This window comes from Mugil cephalus, chromosome 19, assembly GCF_022458985.1.
Source record: "Mugil cephalus isolate CIBA_MC_2020 chromosome 19, CIBA_Mcephalus_1.1, whole genome shotgun sequence".
Classification (NCBI taxonomy): Eukaryota; Metazoa; Chordata; class Actinopteri; order Mugiliformes; family Mugilidae; genus Mugil; species Mugil cephalus.
The window spans coordinates 23260605-23283750 of NC_061788.1; the positions used below are offsets into that span (position 1 = coordinate 23260605).

Here is a 23146-nt window from a genome sequence, read left to right on the forward strand (position 1 = left end):
AACCGCCACCGGGAGCATCTCCGAGGTCAATTGTGGTAAATTTAAGCTTAACTTAGCTTAACTTAGCTTAACTTAAGTATGAGACCAAAGACAACATTCTTGCTAAAGCCTGGAAAGAGAAAATAGTAGGAGGGACTAGGCATTATTTTAAGGGACACAAACAATGCAACATACCAGTAGTGATATAATGATGGTGTAAGTGAATATTAACGTCTTAAACAATATAAAAAAAAGAAATAAAGCTTTAGCTAAGTTTAGAAGAGAGAAAATGCAGATTATCTTTCTTCAAGAAACTCACCTATGACAAGAGGAACATGTAAAGTTTAAAAAGTTGGGCTACTAGAACTAATTTTCCTGTTCCTTTGGGCATAATCACAAGAGGGACGTGGTGATACGGATCTCCAACACAGTAAACTTCAAACTGATCAAAGAAATTAGTGACAAGAAGGGAAGATATATTATGATAAAAGGGAAATTAGAAAACCAATTGGTGACATTTTTCAATGTGTATGCTCCTCCTGAACATAAATGGTCTTGCTCTTATATAGCGCTTTTCTACCTACTCAAAGGTACTCAAAGCACTTTCACAGTTAGAGACACATCCACCCATTCGCTCACACAAGCAAACACACATTCACACACCAGTGCCAGTTTCACTGGGAGCAACTGGGTGTTCAGTGTCTTGCTTAAGGACACTTCGGCATATGGCACACTCAGGGGATTGAACCGCTAACCCTTTGGTTACCTAGTGAGCCATAGCCGTCCCGTGAAAAGTGGAAAAGCATTTTAAGTATAGTAAGAAGAGAAGCAAAAAACAAATTAATAGGTACATGAAAACAATGATGTCAGAAATGGATGTACAGGATGTATGGCAAGAACTTCACCCACCGGGTGACCGGGATTATACCCACTATCAGCTCCACATGCCATGTACTCCAGAATTGATTTTTTTTTTTTTTTAATGAGGGAGGGAATGTAAGATAGGAGTGTCTGATGTGTCAGACCACAATGCAATTTACTTTAAAAATTCATTTGAACAATAGGAAAAAAATACAGTATGGAGACTCAACGAAGGCATACTGAACAAGAAGAGACTAGTCAGAGAAATAAAAGGGGAAATAACTAGATACCGGGAGGAAAATGACAACGGGTAAGTTGATCCAACAATCTTGTGGGATGCCCTGAAGGTAGTGATTAGAGGGAGGCTGATTTCTCACACAGCATTTTTAAAGAGAGTCAGACTAGAAACATATCAGAAACAAATTGAGAAATTAAAAGAACTGGAACAGCAACACACTTAATCAGATTAAAGAAGTCAGGAAAAAAATAGATGATATATTGTTGGAAGAGGTGGAAAGAAAAGCAAGGTTTATAAAACAGACTTATTATGAGGGAGGATCTAAAGCCACTAAAGTGATGGCTAGACGCATAAGGAAACAACAAACAATAACGAATATATATATGAAATAAGGCTCCCTGCAACCAATAAAACTCTGTATGAACCAGAAATAGGAAAGGTATTTGAGAAATATTACTACAATTTATATTCACAACCTACTTGTGTAGGTGAAGAACACTTGATAGAGATTCTAGACAGCTAGGTGCAAAGCAGAATGCAATATTGACTTTTTTTCAGAGATTACAGCAGAAGAGATCCAAGAGGCAATTAGTTGGTCAAAATCAGGGAAGTCACCAGGAGTTGATGGATTGGGAGCTTCTTTTTATAAAACATTCAAGGAAGAGTTAATCCCACTACTCCAGGGCTCATTTAATTATAGTCTCAGATCAGACAGGATCCCTCCCTCATGGAAAGAAGCCATTATTTCTATTATTCCAAAGGAAGGTAAAGACAAAGAATGAATACTGCTACGATTGAGGTATAAACTTTATACCTCAATTATAGCTATGAGATTAGAGACATTTATGCAGGATTTGATTGATGAGGACCAGATTGGTTTTATTAGAGAAAGAAAAACACAAGATAACATAAGAAGGCGTTTACATGTTAAAGAAAATATACAGAGCAAGGGGGAAAGTGCAGTCTTGGTAAGCATAGATGCTGAAAAGGTTTTTGACAGCGTGAATTGGGTATTTCTGTATAAGGTATTAGGAAAATAAATCAAGAAATTTGGAGAGACTTGGAGAGATGGTCTGCTATTATTTTAGGCTTTAGCTCAAGGAGATAATTAAGATAAATGTTCTACTGAGACTTTTATACCTGTTCCAGTCTCTGCCAGTAACGATTCCACCAAAGCAGTTTACTGAGTGGGACAGGTGGATATGAAGGCTTATATGGGGAAGAAAAAAACCTAGGACTAGGTACAAAACTTTGTAGCTCCCTAAAGACAAGGGAGGACTGGCTCTGCCTGCTCTGAGAATTTCAATGCCGCATAAATCAGACCCATGGTATACTGGTGTAATAATGATTTCAAGATGGAAAAGTATAGAAATAGAGCAGGCAGATGTTGAAGTATGAAATTTGATAGCACATAAAGGCCTACTGGGAAAAATAGGTAACCAATTGGATGTAATAACCAAAACTACAATCGAAATATGGAATACCATTGTTGAAAGGCATAAACTGGAATAAGTGATAAAGAATTTGAGTTGGTTTGCATTTGACGATAGGTTTATACCTGGGATAAATGATGAAGGGTTTAAACAATGGGCAAGAAAAGGGATCAAAGCAGTATGTACAATGGTTGAATGGGGTAAGCTTTTAGCACAATTAGCTTTCGTTTAGCACAGTTAGCCTACATTTAGTACAGTCAACCCACATTTAGCACAGTTAACCCACATGTTGCACAGTTAGCACACTTAACCCACATTTAGCACAGTTAGCCTACATTTATCACACTTAGCCAAAATGTAACACAGTTAGCACACTTAACCCACATTTAGCACAGTTAGCACACGGTTAACACAGTTAGCTTACAGGTAGCATAGTTGGCTTGCGGTTAGCACAGTTAGCCTGTGTGTGAAATAGTGGTGTGCGCACATGTGGTTTGTGTGTGTGACAACCCTGAAAGAACTTACAGTGAACATGGGACTAATTTTGTTAATGTAATCACAATTGTAGTGAGAGCAGATGTGTACCTGTTGAGTAGGGAACATATGAGGGGATGGACATAGGGGAAGTATATGTGTGATGGAGTAAAGAGAGATCGAACTAAAGTGAACTGCAGACTGACAGATGTCTCTCGTCCTAAACTACAAACAGACTGCCTGAATGCGGCACGTTATATGGTGTCAGAAGCGGTGTGATCGATCCCGTCTGGGACGGTCGCTCGGAAGAAACCGTCCGGCGAGTTGCAGTAGATAAATAAATATATAAACACAACCCGCGAGTTATGGTCTGCACTGGGCTATGTTAACGCTAGTCTGCAGTGAGAAACTGAGTGCAGTTAATAGCTAGTTAGACAGACGGCGAGGGAGCGTGTGGAAAAGGGACGTTAAGAGACGACGCAGCAGAGCTGCCACAACAATAAAGAGAAAGAACAATGAATTCCCTCTTCTCCATAAGCCCCCCCGAAAACTTTGACTTCTTGGACTTTGCTAACTGGTCCAACTGGATTTGGCGGTTTGAAGGTTCTGTGTGGCCGCCAGACTTGAATGAAGAATGAAGAATATCAAGTCAATTCATTAGTTTATGCTATGGGTGATAAAGCCGATGATATTTTGTGCACACTAGGCTTAAGTGCAGCAGATTTAAAGAAGTACAAGGCTGTAAAGGAAGCCTTTCATAAATACTTAATAGGCAAATATAATGTAATCTATGAAAGGGCTTGTTTCAATAAGAGAAACCAAGAGCCAGGTGAATCGGTTGAAGCCTTCATCTCTGCAGTTTATAAACTGGCAGAGCACTGTCAATATGGCCCTCTGCAAGAGGAGATGATTAGAGACAGGTAAGTAGTAGGGATATCACAGCCTGTCTGAAAATCTACAAATGGACAGTGAATTAACACTGGAAAAAGCTGTTACGACAATAAGACAACATGAAGAAATCAAAAAACAGCAACCTATGGTGAGAGAAACAAAAACTACAGAACAAAGAGATGCAAATGTGGACTTACTGAAATTCAAGAAAAAGTCACACAGAGAGTACAAGAAAGGGAAGACAACCCACATTAGGGGACAAAAGGATTTCCAGAAAGGACAGAAAAACTGTGGACGGTGTGGAAAAAGACCAGCATACTCGCTGAACAACTGTGCTGCACGGGATGCAGAAGGCAGAAAATGTCGGAAGAGAGGACATTTTGCAGCTGTTTGTAAATCAGGCAGAGTAGAGCAGTTCTCGAGGCGGAAGAAGAGGATGCGGATGCAACGGTCGTCCCAGGTACTGCTTACTCAAAAGAATGGCACGGTCCACTTACCAAAGCAACAATACCTTTGTGTGGGCCCAGCAATGAACCTCTAAAGGTGAGAGGTCAGTTCAATGGAGTCATTGAATATAAAAACAGAACAACAACACAACCGGTGTATGTGGTACAAAAGCTTTCTACTCCTCTGCTGGGTTTGCCAGCAATCTCAGACCTGACGCTACTGCGTCTGGTCGACAGTGTAAGTGAGCTGGAGTCAGACATAAAATAAACAATACCCCAAGGTCTTCACAGGACTGGTCTGCCTAAAAGGGGAGTGCAGAATTAAGCTGAAGGAAGGCGCCAAGCCCTACGCATTGTCATTGCCTCGACGTATACCTCTACCATTATACAACAAGGTCAAAGAGGAGCTCCAAAGAATGGAGAAAATGGGGGTGATGATGCCCATCGAAGAGGCTACAGATTGGTGTGTAGGCATTGTTGTGGCACCAAAGCCCAAAGGAAAGATCAGGATCTGCTCCAATATGACCCATCTGAATTAATATATCTCCAGAGAGAGACATATCGTGCCAGCCGTCGACGAAATCCTGGCCAAGCTCGCAGGGGCAATGGTCTATACAAAGCCAGATGCCCAACTGGATTCTGGCAAGAACTCCTACATCCAAAATCAGTCCCGCTTACCACATTTATCACCCCTTTTGGGCGATATTTTTACAGGAGACTGCCATTCGGGATTTCGTCTGCACCGGAACACTTTCACAAACGTCTGACACAGATGCTGACAGGGCTGGAAGGGATTGTGAGTCATGCTGACGATATCCTCGTTTTTGGATCAACATGTGAACAACACGAGTGTTGGGGCGGCTCCAGGAAGAGGGACTGACACTCAACACCAACAAGTGTCAGTTTGCAGTTGACAAGGTCATGTTACTGGGCCACATCGTCAGTGCAAGGGGCATCAAGGCAGGCCTGGGCAAAATTAAGATCTTGGAGTTGCCTACGTCCAAGGACACTGCTGATGTGAGAAGGTTTGTGGGCATGGTCAACCACGTGGAAAGTTCTCTCCACGCATAGCAGAGCTCACACAACCGCTGCAAGACCTGCTCAAGACAGATACCGACTGTGCGGCAGTGCACAGCAAAGGGCGTTTGATGAGTTGCGCAAAGAAAAGGGCTGGGAGGAGTACAACCTGCTGGTTGTAGACGGACTACTGATGAAAGGTGAAAGACCGGTCATCCCTGTCACAATGCAAGAGGAAATGCTCAACAAGATACATAAAGGTCACCAAGGAATGACAAAGCATGTTGACAGAGCACAGCAGTCTTCAAGAAATTTTACAAGTCCAGCTGACCTTATTCAACGCTTTTTTGGATTACCATGACCTGGATGACTGAGAACCTTCACAGACATATTGCTACGCACTTTGGGACCAGCACCCTTCGACTAGTGCGGGAGTATGAGAGGACCTCGAGGAAACTTGCAGATTATAGGAACCACCTTCGGTTCAACTTGAGATGCAGACAACACAAGATTATTCCCACCAGCTTACACATAGGCTCCACCGTAAAGGGCTACAAAGCGGAACAAATTTTCCAGAAAGCTCAAGCCCAGGTGCTCAACGAGAGAGTGAGACAGGTCCATTTCACCATGACGCTCTCAAATCCGAGGCCGAACACTGCTTCTACAAACTAACATCGCAGCTACCTGAGGACATTCTGGAGAAAGTCTCCAAATTTGTCGAAAAGGCCCAAATCACACAACACACTAAAGGTAAGGAACGACAGAAACGCAAATTCCAGATTTTGCAAACTAGACACAATAGAAAACACAAGTCGGAAGAACTGACAGGGACGAAGAAGGATGACCACACCACACAGCGGGGCATCCAGGAGAAGTGGGTCCAGAACCTATCACACAGAGAACTCACGCAACCAGAGAATGAGATCCTGGCCAAAGGACTAAACTTCGTCATAACACCAGAACAGATTCCAGTGGTAGACCTCATCACTGCCACAGAGTCTGCCATCAAGAACAACAAACTGACAAACACAGAAGCCAAACAACTCAGACTGGAAATAACATCAGCCCTCGCCAGTGCAAAAACACCAGACGTCCAACATCTCCCCCCAGGAAAGGAAGGCGCTAGTGTCACTGCAGAAAGACCGGGACATCACAATCCTGCCAGCTGACAAAGGGAGATGCACAGTGGTGTTAAACACAGTGGACTACCACACAAAAATGGACAACCTCCTCAAAGACAAGGACACGTATGAGACACTGAGACGTGACCCAACCAACATCTACAAAACCAGAATAATAAACTATCTACAACAGCTGGAAAAGGAGAAGGCCATCGACAGACTCCTTTATTACCGTCTGTACCCAGTGGAAGCGAGACCGTGTATTTATGGACTCCCCAAAATACACAAGGAGGGAGCCCCACTCAGACCCATTGTCAGCAGTATTAACTGCCACATACAACATTGCCAAGCATTTGGCATCCATCCTGTCACCGTTAGTAGGCAACACCCCACACCACATTGAAAACTCCAGGGACTTTGTGAACAAAGTCAAGGACGTCACACTGGACCCAGAAGATAACATCGTGTCCTATGATGTCACCTCACTGTTCACCTGCATCCCCACGAGAGAAGCCACAGATGTAGTAAGGAAAAGACTACAAAAGGATGACACCTTGGCCTCAAGAACCAACCTCACCCCAGAACAAGTCTGTGTGTTACTCAACCTGTGCCTGACCACCACCTACTTTCAGTTCAGTGGAGGTTTCTACAGGCAAAAACACGGCTGTGCAATCCCCAGTGTCCCCAGTGTCACCGATCGTGGCCAATCTCTACATGGAGGAAGTAGAGACCAGAGCTCTGGACACCTTTGCAGGTTCCACCCCCACCCACTGGTACAGATATGTGGACAACACCTGGGTTAAAATCAAGACAGAGGAAGTGGAATCCTTCACTAAACACATCAATGCAGTGGACAGCAACATCAAGTTCACCAGGGAGGACATCAGCGGGGACTGTCTGGCCTTTTTGGACTGTTTGGTGCATGTTGAAGAAGACCAAAGCCTCAACACAGAACTATATAGAAAACCCACGCACACAGATCAACACTTGTTATTTGATTCACACCACCCCCTGGAACACAAAGTAGGAGTCATCAGACCCTCCAGCACCGAGCACAGACTGTTCCCACTAGACGGGAGGGCAAGGACAAGGAGGGAAAACACATTAAACAAACCCTCAAAACATGTGGATATCCCAACTGGGCCTTTGTCAAAGGCTCAAAAAGATATCCCAGGAAGGACAGGGAAGAGGAGCACAGCAAAAGGAAGAACATCACCATCCCCTACATAACTGGTGTATCAGAGAAACTGAGGAGAATTTTTGGTAAACACGGCATCCCAGTTTATTTCAAACCTGGAAACACACTAAGACAGAAACTGGTCCACCCCAAAGACAAAACACCTAGACAGAAACAGAGTAATGTAGTGTATGCTGTTCAGTGCAGTGAGGAATGTACAGACTTGTACATTGAGGAAACAAAACAACCCATCCACAAATGCATGGCCCAACATAGGAGAGCCAGCTCATCAGGAAATGACTCAGCAGTCCACCTCCACCTGAAGGACAAAGGACACTCCTTTGAGGATACCAACGTCAAACTCCTGGCCAGAGAGGACGGATGGTTTGAGAGAGGAGTTAAGGAAGCCATCTATGTCAAAGTGGAAAAACCTTCAGAGGAGGTGGACTGAGATTTAATTTACCAACTATTCATAATTCAGTTTTGACTTCTGTCCCCAAGAAGTTTCAACAACATTCACACTTTGAGCCTCCAGGCTCCCATTGACAATAGCCTCGTTAGAGCTCTATTCATAGGGTAAGTTAGCCTAGGCACACAGCCCCCCCCCTCAAGGACAGGTAAGTACTGGCCATTATGGTAATTAGTGACCCCAATTTCTGGTCACGCAAGTTTCTAAAGGGTGCTACCCACAGAGCTTATTCCTATTTAAACCTCAATTTCCCACTAGTTTATCAGAACTGAAGAAGCTACTCGGATGAGTGGCGAAACGTCTTAAAGAAATTCTACAAGTCCAGCTGACCTTATTCAACGCTTTTTTGGATTACTATTACTACTACTAATATTATCACAGACAACAGCCCCCAGTTTTCTGCAGCGAAGTTTGCAGCTTTCGCCAAGGACTATGACTTCACACACGGGAAGTTGGGTGAAGGACACAAAGGACACAGGGACAGTCAGTGGTCCAGCTCAGACATCCAGGTCTTACAACAAAGACTTGCCCTCAGGAAATCTCAGGGGGGACAGTCAACAAGCACAACCTTATCTTTTTTGTCTCAAATAGGCAGGAAATCTTAAAATTAGGTAAATAAATTATAACATAAGATATATTACATCTCTCCCCCAAAATCTCATCAAAATAAACCTTGTTTTAAGAGTCAGTAACAAACTCAAGTTGCTTGATTCAAGAGTCACACAAAAAGCTTACGATACTACACTATACTATACTATACTATATTACACTATACAACAGGCTGATGTTCAACATCCAGATCCTAATATGGTGTTTAAAATATTGAGATAGCTGATTCTGTATTATTTTATTTTTTTGTCTTTTTTTCAAATGAGCTATATTTTATATAGTATGTCGATAACCGGCAAGCAGGCTGCTCCCCCATTTTGATCAAACCCCTTATGGCAAAGTAGTTGAGTATCAGTCATGGGGTCACCACCAACATCATCAGGGTTCATCATCTAGGGGTCATTATTGAAATAATTTAGATGAAAGCTATATTTTAAATAAATAAACAGAATTTTAACTGATGGTGGTAGAGGAGAGATCATGGGGTCAATAAAATGAATAGGACTTAACCTCTAGGTGTCATTAATGTGGCAAGGAATTTTACAAAGAATCAGATAAAAACTACAGAAGATACATGTAAGTTTGACCTGAAGGTGGTGCTAAAGCAAATGTCATGAGGTCACCAAAATACATTGGCTTCATCCCTTATAAGGACTTATTAATGTACACTGTGAATTTGAGAAAACGAACAAACATGAAAGCTGCGATGGTGAGGGTAAAACCGTTAAAAAAAAAAAATCCAGATGAAAGAAAACATGTTTATTGATAAAAATGTGTTAAAACTCACATCATTTTAAGTTTTCCAATGACAATGAAAATTATGAATACAAAATTAACCCTCTGCACGCTTTTGACAAAAACTTTAGCGTCTTATTCTTCTCTTGTGTTTAACGGCAGATGTACGATGGGAAGGATTAGGTAATTATTTTTCTAATTACTATTTTTATACCAAATAACTCCCATTTAACATACATTTCAATGAACAGATTTTAAGGGTAAATGTGGTATTTTAAAACGTTAGTTTGATACTTTTAGTATTTTCTGCGCATGCTCAGTTCATGTCAGTCATTTGCGTCTAGCGTCGCTGACGTGATATCCCGCACTTATTGAACCAATAAAGTTTTGTTCAAAAAAAGAAAAGAAAAAAGAAGAAGAAGAAGAAGCAATTTCCCGATTTGAAAGAAATGATGCGGCTGAAAAACTTGTGGTTCAACGAGGGCAACAAAAATTCAAGGTAAGTACTTAACCCAGGAACAACTTTTTATTCAGAGACAAAACCGCGGTTAACATAAGAAGCCGCATTGTAATGCATGAAGGCGGCTGGTAGCAAGCTAGCTATCATTAGCCTTTGTCCGCTTTTGCTAACATTAGCTTACTCCAGCTGTGGATTTTTTTTCAGGTAAGCGTGCTTGGAAAGCGAGACGGAGAGCCCTGATAACCCAACATGGACGAGTTTCAGGACATGATATTGTTGGTGTTGGAAGGTAAATCATGTTTTTCGTTCATGTGAACTGAATAGCTATATATATATATATGTACATATATATATGTATGTATATGTATATATATGTGTATGTATATGTATACATATATGTATGTATATGTATACATACAGGTGCTGGCCAGTAAATTAGAATATCATCAAAAACTTGATTTATCTCAGTAATTCCATTCAAAAAGTGAAATTTGTACATTATATTCATGCAATGCACACAGACCAATGTATTTCCAATGTTTATTTCTTTTAATTTTGATATTTATAAGTGGCAACTAATGAAAACTCCAAATTTGGCATCTCAAAAAATTAGAATATTGAAAAGGCCAATGAAAAAAATGTTTTAGAAAAACAAGTTGTTTAGAAATGTTGGCCAACTGAAAAGAATGAACATGAAAAGCATGCGCATGTATAGCACTCAATACTTAGTCGGGGCTCCTTTTGCCTCAATCACATTAGCTTACTCCAGCTGTGGATTTTTTTTCAGGTAAGCGTGCTTGGAAAGCGAGACGGAGAGCCCTGATAACCCAACATGGATGAGTTTCAGGACATGATATTGTTGGTGTTGGAAGGTAAATCATGTTTTTCGTTCATGTGAACTGAATAGCTGAGCTACATTAGCATCTGTATTTGTCTGTCTTTGAAAGGGAAATTGTTGCTGTAATAACTAACGTCAAAATAAATGTGTGTTTTGAGTTGGTCAGACTAGAGAAGAAAGTGTTATTAACCACCCAGCCCCCCGTTGCAGCCCCGACAGATTGACCAACTACATTTGGGTGGAGGGTGGTGGTAAGCCCGCCTTCACTCTATGCCACCTTCCAGGCTGCCATCTATGATAGATCTTGATTTTTAGATTAAATTACTTCCAATATATATATATATATATATATATATATATATATATATATATACATATATACATATACATATATACATATATATATATATATATATACATATATACATATACATATATATATATATATATATACATATATACATATACATATATATATATACATATAATACATATACATATATATGTATATGTATATATATGTGTGTGTATGTATATGTATATATATGTGTATGTATGTATATGTATGTATATGTATATATATGTATGTGTATGTATATGTATGTATATATATGTATGTGTATGTATGTGTATGTATATGTATATATATGTATGTGTATATATATGTATGTGTATGTATATGTATGTATGTGTATGTACATGTATGTATATGTATGTATGTGTATGTACATGTATGTATATATATGTATGTGTATGTACATGTATGTATATATATGTATGTGTATGTATATATATGTATGTATATGTATATATATGTATATATGTATGTATATGTATATATGTATGTATATGTATATATATATGTATGTATATGTATACATATATGTGTATGTATATGTATGTATATGTATACATATATGTATGTATATGTATACATACAGGTGCTGGCCAGTAAATTAGAATGTCATCAAAAACTTGATTTATCTCAGTAATTCCATTCAAAAAGTGAAATTTGTACATTATATTCATGCAATGCACACAGACCGATGTATTTCCAATGTTTATTTCTTTTAATTTTGATATTTATAAGTGACAACTAATGAAAACTCCAAATTTGGCATCTCAAAAAATTAGAATATTGAAAAGGCCAATGAAAAAAATGTTTTTTTTAGAAATGTTGGCCAACTGAAAAGAATGAACATGAAAAGCATGCGCATGTATAGCACTCAATACTTAGTCGGGGCTCCTTTTGCCTCAATCACTGCATTAATGCGGCGTGGCATGGACTCGATCAGTCTGTGGCACTGCTCAGGTGTTATGAGAGCCCAGGTTGCTCTGATAGTCGTCTTCAGCTCCTCTGCATTGTTGGGTCTAGCGCATTGCATCTTCCGCTTCACAATACCCCATAGATTTTCTATGGGGTTAAGGTCAGGCGAGTTTGCTGGCCAATCAAGGACAGGGATACCATGGTCCTTGAACCAGGTACTGGTGGTTTTGGCACTGTGTGCAGGTGCCAAGTCCTGTTGAAAAGTGAAATCTGCATCTCCATAAAGTTGGTCAGCAGCAGGAAGCATGAAGTGCTCTAAAACTTCCTGGTAGACAGCTGCATTGACCTTGGACCTCAGGAAACAGAGTGGGCCAACACCGGCAGATGACATGGCACCCCACACCATCACTGACGGTGGAAACTTTACACTGGACCTCATGCAACGTGGATTCTGTGCTTCTCCGCTCTTCCTCCAGACTCTGGGTCCTTGATTTCCAAAGGAAATGCAAAATTTGCTTTCATCAGAAAACATAACTTTGGACCACTCAGCAGCAGTCCAGTCCTTTTTATCCTTGGCCCAGGCGAGACGCTTCTTACGCTGTTTCTTGTTCAAGAGTGGCTTGACACACGGAATGCGACAGCTGAATCCCATGTCTTTCATGCGTCTCTTCGTGGTGGTTCTTGAAGCGCTGACTCCAGCTGCAGTCCACTCTTTGTGGATCTCCCCCACATTTTTGAATGGGTTTGTCGTCACAATTCTCTGCAGGGTGCGGTTATCCCTAGAGCTTGTACACTTTTTTCTACCACATTTTTTCCGTCCCTTTGCCTGTCTGTTAATGTGCTTGGACACAGAGCTCTGCGAACAGCCAGCTTCTTTAGCAATCAACTTTTGTGTCTTGCCCTCCTTGTACAAGGTGTCAATGGTCGTCTTTTGGACAACTGTTAAGTCAGAAGTCTTCCCCATGATTGTGGAGCCTTCAGAACAAGACTGAGGAACCTTTTAAAGGCCTTTGCAGGTGTTTTGAGTTAATCAGCTGATTAGTGTGGCACCAGGTGTCTTCTATATTGAGCCTTTTCAGAATATTATAATTTTCTGAGATACTGAATTTGGTGTTTTCATTAGCTGTCAGTTGTAATAATAAAAATGAAAATGAATAAACACTTGAAATATATCACTATGTGTGGAAGGAAAGTATACAGTATACAAGTTTCACCTTTTGAATGGAATTACTGAAATAATTCAACTTTTTGATGATATTCTAATTTACTGGCCAGCACCTGTATATGTATGTATATGTATACATATATACATATGTATACATATATATATATATACACACACACACACACACACACATTGGCTCACAGTCATTGTCTACATTGATGTGAACAATTTTAAACAAGTGTAGTGGGGGGACTAGTTACAGATACAAATAGATAGATACTTCATTTTTGAAATAGGGACAATGCACATTAATGGACATCAGCATCAAAATATCCCTCAGTTGACATGAAAGTTCTCCAGTGTTTTATTATTACGCCTTATATCAACTGCTACAATTACTTTCTGATGTAATTGTCTTGTAATTTAATCATATAAATGAACTTTGATTGGTCTTCTCTGATGTCAGTGTAAAAGTGTTTACTTTGAAATGTCTTTGTCTGACTCTCCCCTTTTCCTATGTTATCAATTTTAGCACGCAAAGATGGTCTGAAGACGCAGGCTAGGCACTACCGAACTTCCAGTAACCTATACAAGAAGCCTAATGCAAGACCTCGAGTTTCAGGCCAGACAGGCTTTCACTGATGCAGATCTTACAAGGGAAGAAGACCGACCCACAAAAATCTTTGAGGCATACCCATGTTTTAAAGACATTCGAAATGTAATTTTCTTAACTACCTTTGCTTAAATGATTTGCTTTTGTCTGTCTAGGCTGCCTTGTTTTAAGCTTTATCAGTGGCTGAATAACTAAGCACAATTTTGTTCCAGGCATCGTTGATAGCACAACCACAAATACACAGAGGAAATGAAAGGGAGATGGGCAGACTTTGTGCAATTGGTTCAATTCGTTGGCGTGTGGAAGAAAGTCCTGAAACCATCTTTCCCCTTGGATGTACGTGGAGGTAAGTTGCTGTTCCATATACCAGATTTGTCATCTATGTTCAAACATTCCATTAAGAGACATTTTTCTGTTCTATAATGGATTTCTATATCACCCTCTTCAATGCACTCCCATTACTTTTCCCCTCACCAACTCCACCACCAAAGCGGCTTGGAAATGCCAGCGAGGCTCTCCTTCATATCCTCAAGGTGAGTATTATATTGGTCTTTTACCAGCCACTGTAATGTGGCCTTCATTTACTCATATTGTTGTGCATGTTCACACCTAACAAGAGCTACTTAAAACTTCAGGTTCACTAGAGACTAAATAAAATTATTAATGGTCACAGTTCAATATAACAATTTCAGTTTTCTTTTTCTACTTCAAGTTTAGACTGTATTATTTTGTTTTGTACATATCTGTGCAGTCTGTCAACTGTTTCACTGACATTGCTGTCAAAGTCTACATCAAACATGAATTACAAGAGCATGACCTACAAACACATCTACAGGTTTCACTGGAAATAGGTTCCTCTCCTGTTTGACTCAAAGTATTGGCAGTTCATTTCAGTTGCTCAGTCTAAATGTCTACATACACAGCAGTCAGACAGAGTGTGCATGTGTGTGTTTGCCCTTAATGGAAACCTTTCCGCTTCGCCATGGCCCAACATGCGCAAGAGTGAGAGGTCCCACCGAACACTGTTAATTTCCTTTGTTTCGACTTACATCAGTTTGAGCATTCTGTTGATAGTGTTCTTGATGCCATTCATTTGTTGCAACCTGATCAGTTAATCAATGAATCTCTTTTAAGCAGTTTTGATGCACAGCATGTTCACACTCTCCACCATATTGTTCTTATCGTTCTGTTCCAGCGTGGCGAGGACCCTGGGCTCTACTTGGAGAAGCGGCCTCTCTCCTCCCTGGTGCTGCTTTTTGATGGAACAGCCAGCATCTTGCCGTGGGAAACAGGCCAGTGTGCAACCTCCCCAAGGAGGATTTTTGGGAACGAATTTTAGTGTTAATGATGTACTATTACACTTTGCACTTGACGTACCGAAAATGTGTTGCAATGGTCCTCTCTGTCATTCAGACCGTGGTCATTGGTGATGCCATCCACGGTCAAGAAGCCATTGGCACATAGTTCATTGAAAAATAGGTGAATGGTGAGAAGGATCTTGTCAGGTCAGTTGTTTTGCTTTTTGTTTGCTGTGCTTAAGCTTGTTTTGTTCATAACTTGGCTAGCACATAACACGTGTTTTGTCCAGAGTTCTATGGCTATTTGCTTTTTTGTATTTTCGACAGGTCTTATATGGCACTTTAACTGAGACGTAACTACATTTTATGAGTTTCATCTTGACTGTCTTTTTCGCATTTACACTGTATTACATCTGATTGCCATTTTGTTTGCAGTACAGAAATTCTTTTTCTTTGCTTAGTCCATAAAAATATCTTGAATGTCTTTAAAAGGTCTTATTGTATATGGCACTTTAACTGAGACATGTCAAGACATAACTGAGCATTTTATGACTTAGTATTTGTGGATTGTTTCACATGTACATTGTATTACATGTGATTTACACCAACATTGCAGTAAAAAGGACAAAAAAAAGGACTTAAAATGTGTTTTATGATGTTGGAACCCTGACAGTGTTTAAATAAATGTGGATGTTTATCATGCAGTTCTGTGATTTCTGTAGAAACCGTTAAGATGTATATTCTAAAAATAAGGACAGGCTTTAGGTTTTACGGTTTAGTGTTAAGACGAATTAAGCTTTGTTTCAAGATAAACCAGCTTGGATTAAGACAGAGCTTAGTCATCTTTCACTAATATTGAGTATTTTTTCTCTGAATTTATTTATTTTATTTTTATTTTACTTATCTTCAGCTAAATTTGCTAAAAGTAAGAAAACAAAATATGTAATTGCTTATATTTGGTGTATTACACTTATTTTGAGGCTGTAAAAAGTTAAATTTTAAGTAAGCTGATCTTAAAACCAGCCTTTTCGGCTTATTTTAGGGTCCCTTTAAATACATCTGTAGACATGCTTATTTCTAGACTTAACAATCTTAATTCAAGAAATCTTGTCAAGTGAAATTATCTTGCTGCATGAACAGATAATTTCACTTGTTTTAAGTACATTTTCCCTCAGATTTAGTGTTTTTATCTTGTTTTCAGATGCCCCTTTTTTGCAGTGTAGTTATACTATTTGCCCTTGGTGATGCTCAATATGAGTATTACCCCAATATCATCAGAAATAACACCATTTCAAATTATGTATGCCAGACAATACTAAATAACTCGGCTAAAACCATTCAAGAGACCAGAAGAAGAAAGAGAACAAACATTAGCTGAGTACATAGCACAGATTCTAACAAACTGAGAGATTTCTAATTCTGTTCCAGATACTCCCCTAGGGGCTGAGGATACAGATGCTAAGCTAAGCCTGGAGACGGGATGCTGATCAAAAATCATAAAGAAAAGAAAATGAGTTCCTGGCAATAAATTGATACCTGGGTTTTAAGTCATTCCTTTCCTGGTGATCTACAATAAACCCACATTTTGGACCAAAACACATTCATCAACCGTCTGGAAATTGTACCCAAGGATGAAGCAGACTTGTGGAACTCCACAATTCACTTCCTGTTATGTTGGCTGATTTCTTTTGACTTTCAAACAAGGAAGCAGCGTGTTTGAGGTGTGGTCTTACATACACAAGTGTACCTCAAATTAACTCAAATGTTGTCAATTAACCAATCAGAAGCTTCCAAAGTCATCACGTCATTTTCTGGGATTTCCTTCATTGTTTAAAGATATAGTAATCTTTGTGTATGGAAACTTATGACTTCAAACAAAGTAATAAAAAAATATCTGAAATATACTTTCTCTCATTATTGTGGCATTTAGCAAATACAAATAATTTTGGCAATCCTAACTGACCTAAAACAGGAGAAGTTTAGTCTGATTTAACAGTGAAGAAAAAAGTTTTGTCTTTTTACACAGAGAGCATCACATATTTCTTTGTGAAAAAAAAAATTAAATAAAAATAAAATACAAACTACATAGGATGTGGTAACTTTTTCACTGAACTCGACGTGATTAATCACAGCTGAAAACAGCTGACAATTTTTTTTTAAAACACTTAGCTACTTTAGCTACTGATTTTTTTTATTCCTAACCTTACTTTAGTTCATGTCCTATATCATAGTGCCAAATCATCATTTTACCCAACCTAACTGCATTGTGCTGCTTGCTTGTGATAGTTTCTCACCTGTTGAAGTCAATAATGATGTCTGCTTTCTCATTGGTGACCTCTCTGAACCTCAGAGGAGTGACTTCACTCCACACAGCTAATGCCTCGCGGAATACACGGCGCACTTTATCTTCACTTATCTGCCAAGGGAAACGCATGATCCTGGAGGACAAAAACACAAATATTTTTGTTACCGTTTACAGAAAATAAATATAACAACAAACCAGCATTGTCACCTTAAGCTAAAAAAACACATACTGAGCTCATACTCGGGCAGCTGTGGCTCAGTAGGTAGAGTGGGTTGTCCAACAAACCGAAGGTTTAGCGGTTTGATCCCTGGAATGTGTTGTATGCCGAAGTGTCCTTCAACAAGACACTGAACTCCCAGTAGCTCCCAGTGCAACTGGCACTGGTGTGTGAATGTGTGTGTGTGCTTGTGTGGGAGAAAAGCGCTATATAAAAGCAAGCAAGCAAGATCCTTTGCTAACCTTCTGAGACTGTAGTCTGATTTAGTTTTCTGATTATAATTAGTCAATTATAAGTGCCAATCACCAAATGTCCTTTCCTGATTGATTGTAAACAACAAAAACAACAGTGTAACTCAGGGCTATTTTTAATAGTGAAAGTAAAAGCATTTCCACATGTACAATGTGAAGGGAAGTCAATGATCAGTCAACTAATCAGCGAGGCTGAAAACTAGAAACATTAAGGTTTCAATTTGCTAGGGAGCATAAAGATTGGACTCTGGAAGAAGGTCATTTGGTCTGATGAGTCCAGATTCACAATACCAGGACTTGTGGATTAGTAGATCAGATAGGTTCGACTACTAGAGCACCATGGAATGTGAGAATGAGACTCAGGAGGCAAAGGTTTAAATATAAAAGTAATGCTGGCTTTGGTTACAAAAAAAATGAATTGAATAGAGTAGAATAGAATAAACAGATAAATAGAAAAACAAATAGATAAAGAAATACGTTAAAACAAGACAAACAAAATTCTCTGACAAAACAAAACAATTAAATAGATATTATATACAATAATATCAGGTGATTATCTAATCTAGCTAAATATTCTAATTTGGGTGCACCCTAATAACTCGAATTCTTTGTTTCAATTTCAAATTTCAGTTCCTCTAATCCAATATAACAGTTTTCAGTGAACCAAACAAAAAAAGGAAGAAAAAAAAATCTGTTAAAATACATCACACCACCATTCACTTGAGGAGGATTATCCTACACAACCACTATGCGTTTCCAATTCCAGGAGAAGTTCAAGGTCCAAGAAAAAGTCAAAAGGTGAGTGCAGGCCCAGTGTTCCAGGGATGGAGAAGAAAATTTAAGTCTGGGGAGGGTAGGGGAATTGTGTGACAGGGCTGAGTGTTAGGGTGTTCCAGATGTTGCGCCTACCACACCAGAGAGTGTAGCAGGGCCTGTCCAATGATCATCACTTCACTCTAGATCAAGTAGGTGGCTCTCCGTCGCTTCACTTCACTTTACTTCACAGGAATTTGCAAAACAAAAACCAAAAGAATAACAAAAAACAAAAAAAAACTGACCTTTCAACAGACAGGGTCAGAGAAATATCATCAGTTATTTAGTACAGTTCATCATGGCAACAAAACAATTTGCCATACTGCACATCTTGGTTAAACTGCTTCTTGTAAATAACCTTATTAATATCTACATTCAGTATAATACAATCATTAACCAATTCAAGTCCAAAAAAAAAAACAAAATAATTCATTAAAACCAACAATCATCCTCACCGATCTCTGTGTTTGGCGGGGCACAGGCACAAAACGGCTCTAGCACCCGGCACAGCCACAGGGGTTCTACACAAAAAGTAAATTAATAAACAAATGTACTTTCGGTGACATTACAAGGGAACACATCGTGCCTTAATCTTGCTGCTGGAAGCAGTAACAGACGAGGGGGAAGTTGCCCACACACAGACACACTGATGAGAGCTGGGAGCAACAGCTAAGTGCTAGCAGACAAGCTAACGGTAGTTAAGAGCTAACAGCAGCAACGGCCACGAACGTTAGCTGCCAAGCTAATGGTAGTCAAGAGCCAACAGCAGTAACGGCTAATGGCAGTAACGGCTAAAAACAACAGTCGTTACCACATCTACCGCACCATTAACTCACTTTCCGCTCAACTCACTGACAGCTCGTTTGCCTTCAGTGGGCTCCGTTTTCACTGAATTTATCTCGTTTTTCTTCCTTTCTTTCACTTCGCTCACTTTAAAATACTCCGCTCCGACTTAATGCTCTCTGTCTCTGAACAGACTGACACCCACTCACACTCCAACAAACCGATGGGAAGGGCTAAACTGTGTTTACGGTTTTGATTGGTCGATCTGACCTGATGCATTCAGGGGACAGAAAAACATGGGAAACATTGATACTGGACTAGACCATAAATGCAGTTTTCTTATTAAACTAAACAATTAATAAAACATTAATTTCATTTCCTTTTCTTTTTGTAATTTATTTATGTAGCCAAATATATTATAGGTTACAGATGGGTGCATCAGAGTAAGAAGAGAAACAGATGAAATGATGCACCAATCATGCCCACCGTCTGTGGGGGCAGTGCTATGACCTGGGGTTGATACAGTTCATCAGGTCTAGGTTCAGCAACATTATGTGCCCAAAGAATGACTACCTGAATGTATTTTTAATATATTTATTGCCTTTATAAATGTCTGTGACTCCCATGTGACTGAGATTCTTATCCTATCTCAAAGTTCATGACCATATGTGAGGGTTGATATGTGAACGTAGATCAACTGGTAAATTGACAGTTTTGACTTTCAGCTTAGCTTGCTCTTCAGCGCAACAGACCAGTTAAGTGCCCGCACACTGCAGACGCCACTCCAATCCATCTGTCAATCTCTCGGTTCATCCTACCTTCACAAGAGGTCCTACCTGATGAACAGAACCATGACACAGGGTGTACCAATAGAGCAGCTAAGTCAACAATAGGGCACAGTGATGGAGTGAAAGAGCACTCCAGCCCTTATTAGGTGGAGTGAGATCATTACAAGGGCTCAGAGTCGGGTGTCTGGGGACCCAGCTCCCAAGAATCACCACCCCAATGCGGGAACACATGGGTACCAATACCAAAGAACCACCACAGCCACGGGGCACGCCACGCCCCATTGCACATGGCAAGCGACGGCGATCACCCCCAGACCAACCAAGGGAGCACAAACTGCACACCCACACTGCACATCTGTTCTTGAGAGCTACAAGAACAGATTGTGATAAATGGTGAGGTAAATTGGTTGTTGCCAGTTCACTGATAAGGCACAAGTTAGGGGTTAATGGGATTCGGCAGGCCAAAATTAAGGAGAATTTCTGTGTTACTAATGACCAGAAGTGCTGTAACGGACAACAGTGCCAGAGAGCATTTAGATAAGAATCTGATTTGTTTTTGGGTGCATTGTGTACATATGTCGGATTTTGAGAAACCCATTCTATGCATCTTGTATTGAGTCGTGTGTAATCTGTGAAGAACTTTGAATTGGATCAGCTGTAAATTCGATTTATTTGTCATTTTAAATATGTATATTTTGGCAGATCTGGGTCCAGAACTAAAAGTCATTGGACAGGGATAGGTCTGCTTCCCATTTGATATCGGTAGATGTACAGAATCAGTGATTGATAGCAAATATATTTTGGGTTTTTTGATGTTGGTGACAAATTGTGGAGGCTGTATGCTATTCTGGAGCATTGGAATTTTCTTCTTGATTATCTTGATCACCTGTAGGTATGTAGGAGGAAGTTTCTAATAAGTGTCAAATAAATCTGTGTGTTTCATACATAGGGTTTCCTGGAAGAGGTGATGGTGGTGGGTGATTCCTTTATGCTCCCAAGTGGTGTGATGAAGAGGGACTTATTATATAAAATCAGGGTTTAGAATCAGAATCAGAAAATAACTTTATTTATACCCGAATGGCAATTAGGAGGGCGAAGAGTGGTACATAAAAATAAGAGCAAGAGAATAAAATCACAAAGCGGAATTGTGCCAGATCGGGGCGTACCTGCAGGGTTCCAGTTAGGAACCTGTGGTCTCTAGACTTTTCCACCAAGAAGAAAGGGTGGCGGCAATAATGGGTTTTTTGAAGCAGTTATGACACTTGTAGACACTGTAAAGAAGGGCAGGTCAGAGAGATGGAAAGATTGGTCCAGCACACCAGGTCATTACAGATTTTCTCTAGGAGTGGATCAAAGTTCAGTTATACCAACTCTGATAGTTTATGTGAGATATATATGCCCAAGCATATGATATGTCCTGTGGAAAAGGGAAGTTGCAAATTCTGGTATGCAGGATCCCATTCCGTCTCATGCATTGTCTGTTATTGTTGATGTTGGTGATTTGGAAGAGTTGATTGAGTAGTCAGAGAGGACTGAAAATTTTGAGATACAATTATATGCTTCATGTAAGGATCTTTGAGGTTGCTGCAAGTAGAGTAAACCATCATCATCGTATAAACTGATGTTATATTTAAAAAATAAATTAACCAGATTAAGCATGATGATGGATTAATCTGCATTAATGCGTTCATTTTGACAGCCCTAAGTTTTTGTTGTTCTCAGAAATAAAGACTAAGTGAATTTGAACATCATCTCAGAGCCATGCATTTGGGTTTAAGCCAGTCAGTCATGGCATAATTGGAGTTCATGAAAACTCTAGCCAAGTGCTTTGTGCCAAGTGCTTTGTTTAAACCATTTTATTTTCGTTGTCATCGTCATCCACTGACTTTTATTTTTGCAACTATCTTTCACAATTTATATTTTTACTAGTCATTTTCAGGAGTGTTTTTATATGTAAAACTAAGCTACTGTGACCAAGCAAGTTTTCTTGCGGATCAGAAGGCAGGACAGCCATGGGCCAAGAGGTTGATGCAATCTGGGCTACTGTAATCTAACATTGTGTTAATTTAAATAGAGAATTTGTAGCGGGCACTAAATAAAACTAAGTTGGAAGTGTTCATTGTATGACATCTGACATTGTTCAAAAGAGTCTTGTCAAGAAGTAATAAATCAATGTACTTTCAAAACAAAATATCTGTGTTGCTTACTTGTAAGTGAGGTCAGTCTTGTCCCATCGTCCTCCAAAGAGAGCAAATCTCCTCCTGCGCTGCTCTCTACTCATGCGTCTCTTTTTCTTTGGATTGTGATGTAGCATGTCAACCAGCGTTAAGGTGGAATGGTCTGGGACTCCGCAATGGGGACGTATCCAGAACTTGGTGCCATTTTGGGATCCCAGAACAGACTTAAAATGGTATTCGCCATTTAGCGTGACCTGTTTGTGTCTTCCCCACTTAAGTCCAGTGTGACTATTACTGTGAGGCAGTCCCTGCAAAGAGAGAACATTATGGTCTCTGGTGTTATTAGAAAGAGACAGGGGGACTTTTATGCTGACGATATCTTGTTACTTCTGTATTACTATTCCCAGGTCTATTGTTTTATTTCCAGGACCAATAAATGGAACTTTTTTTAAGATCACAGCGCAATGATGTACCAGCTTTGATCTATAATATTAACAGAAATCTGACACAGCTCATCATCTTAGTAGTCGCACATACTATACCCATTTACTGCAGAAGTATAGTTAGAATGTGTACTCGTAACTACAGTAATGAGCAAAAAAAAAAAAAAAGAAAGAAAGAAAGAAAAGAAAACCACATTCCCAATACAACAAAGGCCAAGAAAACATTAGGAGAAAATCCCTGGCACCTGACCACATCATAATACAGCGGTGACATGAAC

General features: G+C 39.7%; 1 protein-coding gene across 1 annotated transcript in view; it reads right to left on the bottom strand.

Moving 5' to 3' along the window:
• The window catches only part of LOC124996845 (stromelysin-3-like), a 70540-nt gene that overhangs the window by 26928 nt on the left and 20466 nt on the right, over window positions 1–23146 (bottom strand). The window contains exons 2-3 of the mRNA XM_047570185.1: window positions 22456–22733; window positions 17386–17529 (exon numbers count right to left, since the gene is read on the bottom strand). Of these exons, the coding sequence (XP_047426141.1) occupies window positions 17386–17529; window positions 22456–22733 (422 nt within the window). The remainder of the gene's footprint in view (window positions 1–17385; window positions 17530–22455; window positions 22734–23146) is intronic.